This window comes from Hipposideros armiger, unplaced genomic scaffold (assembly GCF_001890085.2).
Source record: "Hipposideros armiger isolate ML-2016 unplaced genomic scaffold, ASM189008v1 scaffold_105, whole genome shotgun sequence".
In the NCBI taxonomy this organism is placed as follows: domain Eukaryota; kingdom Metazoa; phylum Chordata; class Mammalia; order Chiroptera; family Hipposideridae; genus Hipposideros; species Hipposideros armiger.
The window spans coordinates 2,831,896-2,839,047 of NW_017731455.1; the positions used below are offsets into that span (position 1 = coordinate 2,831,896).

A 7,152-nucleotide genomic window follows, 5' to 3' on the forward strand; every position below is an offset into this window, starting at 1 on the left:
ATTAGGAAATATAATCCACTAATGTCATTGGAATTCACAGAAACAGTTGGGACTTTTGCAAGGGGAGGAGGAGCTGATTTTAATCCAGTTTCAAGTGATTTGATCAACAGATTCAGTCCTTCCTCAAGGACAGACTGGAGCTCAAAGCTGCTGTGGATTCCTGGGGGGACCAAGCCTGACTCACATCTTCCCATCCTGGACCTGGGAGTCTCCTCAGATTTTTCACTTTCTCCATCCCATGATGCTTTTGGCAATAATCAGGTGTGTCAGCCCAAACCTAGATAAATTACAAGGGGGAACGATGCTATTGTCCTCTCCTGAAATTTCACCTGCTCTGTCCCTTGAACAGACAGACGTAAACCACCTTGTAAGCTTGCTCAATATTGGCTGATATTGCTTCTGCCTCGATTTAAAGTGCCCCTGGTTTTGTGGAGGGGCTTTTGTACCTGTGACACTTCTGAACATAATGATGGGTCGGAGCAGGCATAGATGCTCCACAAAACAGGATGGGGTCGCTGAAGCTATTTTTTTTTTAAAGGAAAGAAAAGAAAACCTCAGGCATTTTAATATGTTAAATACACACTCAATTATTAATTCTAAAGACTTCTACAAATCAACCTAGATGAAACTTTTTTCGCCCTTTTCCTGCCTTTTACCCCCTTCTCAGAAACACTTAGACCTACCCTATGGCAATGACTATCAGTAACTCTGCCCTGTATATCAGGGTAGCACAAATAATTCAGCATAAAGCAGCCGGTTCCTGTAGCCTGGCATTAGGATAAGTGTATCTTAAGAAAGTTCTTATGCAGACTTGGCTTCAGGCAATAAAACGTCATAGACGTATAACTGTAGCAAGCGAAATTTCTAGGGAGCAAATTAGACTGAAAACATCTTCTGGAAACGGCTAGAAAGGAATCATACACCACCCCAAAATAAGGCAAGTTATGCAGTAAATGTTTCATTTATTGGCCTTCTTCCATTACTATTAGGGTTAAAAGACATCTTGTCAATAGGAAAGGTATATTTATGGAGGACTGATGTCTTTCGAAAGGCTGTCATGAATGCCTTTAGCGGTACTGATCAGCTTATGAAGGCAGGTGATGAAACCCTGTACAAATGCATACATCTCCCCATTAACCCTTGGATCATCAGGCATTATTGTCACTTTATGACCCGGACCTGTCATTAGCTGAAGCAAGGCGATCAAGCCAGGCACTGCAGAAAAATGCCAGAACAGAACAGTGTTCCTCAGGGTTTCAAGAAGTGGGTGCGTGCCTTTCTACATCCCTTGACGGAATCATTGGGAGGAAATAAAAGGATGCCTGTGAAGTGGGCCCTTTTTACCCACCTCTTCTTCCTGCTAAAATGGAAACCTCTTAGGTGTCCAATTTTTAGTGTTCCTATGTTGGCTAAGGGAGTAACTTTCCTCAAGGTCCAAATAAGGAACCATCACCCATGCAGAACAAAAAGCAAACAGAAAATATCACAGTGGAATCAGGACTTTGGCTTCTAAACATTTCCCCATTTTATAGCTTCCTTATGTTTTCAGATTCTTTTTTTGGCTTCCCTCAGTCAGCACACTCCCTGCATAGATAAGTCCAACACAGTGGGTAACAGATCATCCATCTTGGAGCCTGGATCTTTAAAGCAAAATCACACAGGAACACATCTATACACACACGCACACATGTACGCATCACTGTCAAGGGTAATTTAGGAGAACCTTGCCGAGCGATTGGGGTAGCTGAATATGGTTGTCAACATGTATTCTGTGCTTCTTCTGGTGAATCTGAGCAGACTATCCTTGTTTCTCCTAAATTCCAAAGCCAAACTTCCAATATCATTTGTCCCTTTTGCAGGTGCACTGGTGAACCTTTTCACAGAATGGGGTGGGGGCTGAAACTAAGGAATCATGGAGTCCGAATACTAAAAAGGACCTAAGAAAATATCCAGTCTAAGCACCTCAACTGCCAGGTGACACAGAACTAAGGGGCCCCAGGTGACATGACCAATTTTTGCCGTCCCCATCAGGCACATTCCCATTTTTCAGAGGGCACCTAACACTCTGCCATAACTCCCCTTGAGGAACCCATGCCTGAAAGGTGGCTTTTATAAACTTCCTTTTCACACTCCACAACAGGGATGAACAAGGACGAACCCCCCCCCCACACACACACACACACACACACACACACCGGGAGAGGTAAACTGCATATTACTACTATCAACATACATCCACAGAGAAAGATTTAATAGCAGGATGGCTGAAGGGGAGGAGTAAAAAGAGACGAGAAGCAGGAAGGGAGTGGATGAGCAGGAGACAGAGAAAGAAAGAAAGGCTGAGGGACAGTCCACCTAGAGTTCAGGGCCTGGGCTGCCCTGAGGAATAGGCTCCCAGGGAAGGTCACAGCTTCTCCCCAATATGCATACACCAAGGTGGCCAAACCCCTTAGTTCAGGCTAAAGGCAGAACTGGTCTGGTTTCCTCCCTGTGTTTTCAGAACCCCCTGCTATCTGAGCAACACTCTTGGTCCTACAGACTAGGAGTCAACGGTATCTGGAGAGAGAAGGTGGCTCAACTTGGACATAAGCCAATCTGTTCTTTAAAATTTCACACCAAATCTATAAATCACATGTTGGCATTGTGGGCCAACCTGATTTTTTTTTTTAATATTACGTTACTTTGCTTTATTTTGTTTTAGAAACTTTACTGGGGAACACTGTGTTTTTCCAGGACCCATCAGCTCCAAGTTAAGTAGTTGTCCTCAATTTAGTTGTGGAGGGCGCAGCTCCTTGGCCCATGTGGGAATCAAACCGGCAACCTTGGTGTTATGAGCCTGTGCTCTAACCAACTGAGCTAACTGGCTGCCCCGACTCCAAGTTGAGTAGTTGTTTCAGTCTAGTTGTGGAAGGTGCAGTTTCGTGTCCCATGTGGGAATCGAACCGGCACCCTTGGTGTTATGAGCCTGTGCTCTAACTACCTGAGCTAACCGCTGCCCCATGTTACCTTGCTTTTTGCCAATTGCAGGTTTCATGCCCAACCCTTCTCCCCACACCCATCCTGACATCACCTGAAGCCTTTTCAAGAGACTCAGGAGTTACTGACCCTCTGAGAGCCTGCTGGTCTCCCCAAGCCTTGTTACGGTACAAAGCAACAAAATGAAATATGGCACATGTGCTATCATGGTATAACTTTTAATTGCTTGACTGCATCAGAGATTTAAAGAAGGAAAGATTCAAGAGTTTCCTTTGAATGAGATATATAAGGATATGCCAAACCGTATGAGGTCACTAATCATAGGAAGGAAGCTCTCAATATTTACATATGATAAAAATGCAGGCCAGGACATTAAAAACAATAAGTACTCTTTAAAATTTCAATTCACTATATTATGAGCTTTTATTATCCAGGTAGTCCTATGAAGGACATAGAGGATCTCCTTATCCAACTTAATTCAGGTCAGGGTTGGCTTAAAAAACAAAATACCACCACACAGGACAAAGAAATTGCCATAAAATTGAGTTAGTATATAAATGTGTTCCAGTTTAAGTAAATAAGCCCTTATAATGGGCCTTAGGAAAGTCTACGCTGCACACACACAGGCTCAGGCACACTAAGTATACAGGTGACAATTAGCAAGTGTGAAAAGCTATGGTCATTCGCTAACTGTGTAAATCTAAAGGCAACCAAGAGAAAAGACCTAAAAAAAGGAAACTGTTAAATCCATTTGTACATGGATTTAACAGTGAAGCATTTCATTCTTCATGTTTTTACTTGGTGTCTTGAAATAATCCCCTTTCTGTCTCCACTCTCCCCCTTAGAAACTGTGCCCGCCTTATTTATTTATGAAGTCTGAAGGTTAGTCCTACCTGCTGAGACTAATTAGTCCTGTGCTTTGTATCCTATTCAATCCTGTCTGATTAAATGTACACATTTGTTTTACTTCTTTTCAGGCTCCTTCTCACTCCACTTCTGATTTTCTGATTAATATTAAAGTTGGGAGTTACAGTCATTCTCCTCCATCACCCCTCCCCCCACCACATTTTTATTTTGCCTGCATCTTACTCTTTAGTGTGCAAATGTGGTTGTGAATTTTTTCCATTGCAGGGGAATTCATGGGCCTTGTCAATCCTGGTATCATTATTTTTAGTAGTCTTCTTTCTGAGACCTTAGCTTATAAAACATTTTTGCTGAAACCCCAAACTCTTCTAAATGTTATGTGGTAAATTTGTTTTCTTTTGGAAATCTTAGGTGCTAATAATGGGCTGGCTGAAAAGAAGGTGAGATATTTTTAGGGATGGGCAGGTTAATTTAATACATCACGGACTCTAGACCAATACTGTTCCTAATAGACAATTGGCTAATTCCTATCGATATCTTTTTTTTTTCCCCCTGATTCTTTTGGTCCCCTTTTCATGTTGTAGTTTCCAGGCTACTTCTCACTGCATTTTGGCAAGAAAATGAGTATTCTTGCTCCATCATCCAGGAACACTGTGTTTTGGAAGCCAGGCCTTTTCCCCTTTGACATAATTTTGTTCCCCATTTTATAGCAAATCAATCTGCTCCCCAGGAGTGCCTAAAAATCAACAAATACCTGCCTCAAGCCCCAGGTTTTCCATCTCCTCCCTGAGGTCTTCCAGCATCAGCTTGGTTAGCAATTTCCTGCCAGAGCCATCTACATCTTGATTGTTTGGTCAGTCTTTCCCGGATTTCATTTCAGACCCCCTTGGAGAAAGACTCCAGCACCTCTGACCCCAGAGGTTGGTGAACTTTCAGTTTTATTTTCCCTGACGGTGTTAACGCCCAAACTTTTCACCTCCAAAGTCAGAAAGGACTTTGAATCCTAGCTCATTTCCTACCACCTCCAACGTCAGTTAAAAAAAACCCCAAAACATTCTATATTTAAAATAATCATGTATTTTTCCTTAAAGATATTTTTAATGCCCCTCACACACACTAGAGTATTTGATTGTTTTTTGGATAAAAACTCATCTTGGCATATTTATTCTAGTGAGACATTTAATGAAATGATTCACTGTTAATAAACAAAAAAGGGAGGGAAGACCTCGTGGGTTAATGGTTTCTTTCACTGCAGATGACCAGGAACTCTGCCCAGCCCTCCACTTCCCCAAGCCCTCGGAAAGTGGAGGGTTGATCTTTCCTTTTGACCAACCACTTCTGTTACATACCGCCCAAGGGTGGCTGATTTTACTGCTGGATTTACCACTAAGCAACCCCCCTCCACCCCCCCCACACACATCCATTCCCCACAATACTCTCCTCCTCTTCCCTTCCTCCAGACTTATTGCTAATATTTCTAAAGTGCACTTTTTCAGGGCCTTTCCCCATCCCCGCCCCCCAAGTGGGCTTTCCTTCCGCCTTCCTAGGCTCGGATTCCTGACTCGGTCGCCACCCCCTTCCCCTCCTCTCCCACTCCGCATTGTCTTTCTGAAGCCGTCCCCCTCCCGGAGCGAGTCCCGGTCCCCTCGCCCAGACTCCCGGGCTTGCACTCTCAGCGCAGGCCTCTCCCCCAGAACACTCCTCCCTCCGTCTCTCTCCCTCCTCCTCCCCCGGCCCTCTCCTCCTCCCTCTCCCAGCACCGAAAGGATCATTGTTAGCCTCCCCCGCCCCGCCCACCCCGGCTGTTTATTTATGCACACGTCACCCGGCCGGCCCCGCCCCCGGCATCTCATTAAGCGAGTGTGTTCCTCTCGCCCTGTCAATAATCTCCGCTCCCAGACTACTCCGTTCCTCCGGATTTCGATCCCCCTTTTTCTATCTGTCAATCAGCGCCGCCTTTGAACTGAAAAGCTCTCAGTCTAACTTCAACTCACTCAAATCCGAGCGGCACGAGCTCCTCCTGTATCTTCGGCTTCCCCCCCCTTTGCTCTTTATATCTGACTTCTTGTTGTTGTTGGTGTGTTTTTTTTTTTACCCCCCTTTTTTATTTATTATTTTTTTGCACATTGATCGGATCCTTGGGAACGAGAGAAAAAAGAAATCCAAACTCACGCGTGCAGAAGATCTCCCCCCCCTTCCCCTCCCCTCCTCCCTCTTTCCCCTCCCCAGGAGAAAAAGACCCCAAAGCAGAAAAAAAAGTTAACCTTGGACTCGTCTTTTTCTTGCAATATTTTTTTTTGGGGGGCAAAACTTTTTGGGGGCATTTTTTTTTTGGCTTTTCTTCCTCCTTCATTTTTCTTCCAAAATTGCTGCTGGTGGGTGAAAAAAATGCCGCAGCTGAACGGCGGTGGAGGAGATGACCTAGGCGCCAACGACGAACTGATTTCCTTCAAAGACGAGGGCGAACAGGAGGAGAAGAGCTCCGAAAACTCCTCGGCAGAGAGGGATTTAGCTGATGTCAAATCGTCTCTAGTCAATGAATCAGAAACGAATCAAAACAGTTCCTCCGATTCCGAGGTAGGAAAAGCCCCTCGGGCTGGTGGGGTTTTTAATCTAGTTCCCGGGTTTGGCAAATGTTGCTTCAAGGGGAGAAATCGGGGCCGGGGGCGGCGGCGGGGCGCCGCGGGGCCGGGCGGGCGGCGTGTGCGTGCGGTGCCACCATTGCAAAAACTTGTAACCCTGTTTTTGTCTCCCCCCCCTCCCAAACCCCCCGACCCCTCTGGCTCTTTTTCTCCCCCTTTTCCCCCCCGCTCTGCGTGGCGTTTGCCCCTCGCCCTCCCCACCTTCACCCCTCCGGGAAGGCGGAAAGACGGCCTCCGCCGCGCTCCGAAAGTTTCCGAGATAAATCCCGGGAAAGTTTGGAAGAAGGTGAGTACGCCCCGCGCGCCCCGCAGCCGCCCGGAGCTGCCCCCCGGGCCCGCCTCCCCGCGCGCCCCGGCCCGGTGTCCCGCTCGGCCCGGCCGTGCGCTGGCCGGGCAGGGGCGCCCGGCCCCTTGGGCCACTTTCTAAAAAGTTTCTCCTCGCTCTCTCCCGCTCCGCGCGGCCGCCGCCGTCCCCTCGCCGCCCCGCCATGTTAGCGGCCAAGAGGCAAGATGGAGGGCTCTTTAAGGGGCCACCGTATCCCGGCTACCCCTTCATCATGATCCCCGACCTGACGAGCCCCTACCTCCCCAACGGATCGCTCTCGCCCACCGCCCGAACCGTAAGTGCCTCCGCGCCCGGCCCCCGCCCGCTGCCCGCCAGCCCGGCCCC

General features: G+C 47.0%; 1 protein-coding gene and 1 long non-coding RNA gene across 42 annotated transcripts in view; one reads left to right on the forward strand and one right to left on the reverse strand.

The window, feature by feature from the left end:
* Positions 1 to 5,696: 5,696 nt before the first annotated feature.
* Positions 5,697 to 7,152, forward strand: part of TCF7L2 (transcription factor 7 like 2) — a 215,443-nt gene continuing 213,987 nt past the window's right edge. For 29 of the 41 annotated variants that reach the window (XM_019646595.1, XM_019646600.1, XM_019646599.1 and 26 more), the window contains exons 1-3: positions 6,151 to 6,417; positions 6,702 to 6,768; positions 6,978 to 7,102. In XM_019646595.1, the coding sequence (XP_019502140.1) occupies positions 6,229 to 6,417; positions 6,702 to 6,768; positions 6,978 to 7,102 (381 nt within the window). In that variant the 5' untranslated portion in view covers positions 6,151 to 6,228. Of the gene's footprint in view, positions 6,418 to 6,701; positions 6,769 to 6,977; positions 7,103 to 7,152 lie in introns of all 41 variants that reach the window. The other 12 variants (XM_019646606.1, XM_019646628.1, XM_019646624.1 and 9 more) reach the window with 1 other exon arrangement.
* The window catches only part of LOC109384901 (uncharacterized), a 1,541-nt gene continuing 672 nt past the window's right edge, over positions 6,284 to 7,152 (reverse strand). The window contains exon 3 of the long non-coding RNA XR_002124517.1: positions 6,284 to 6,369. This is a non-coding gene — a long non-coding RNA (uncharacterized LOC109384901). The remainder of the gene's footprint in view (positions 6,370 to 7,152) is intronic.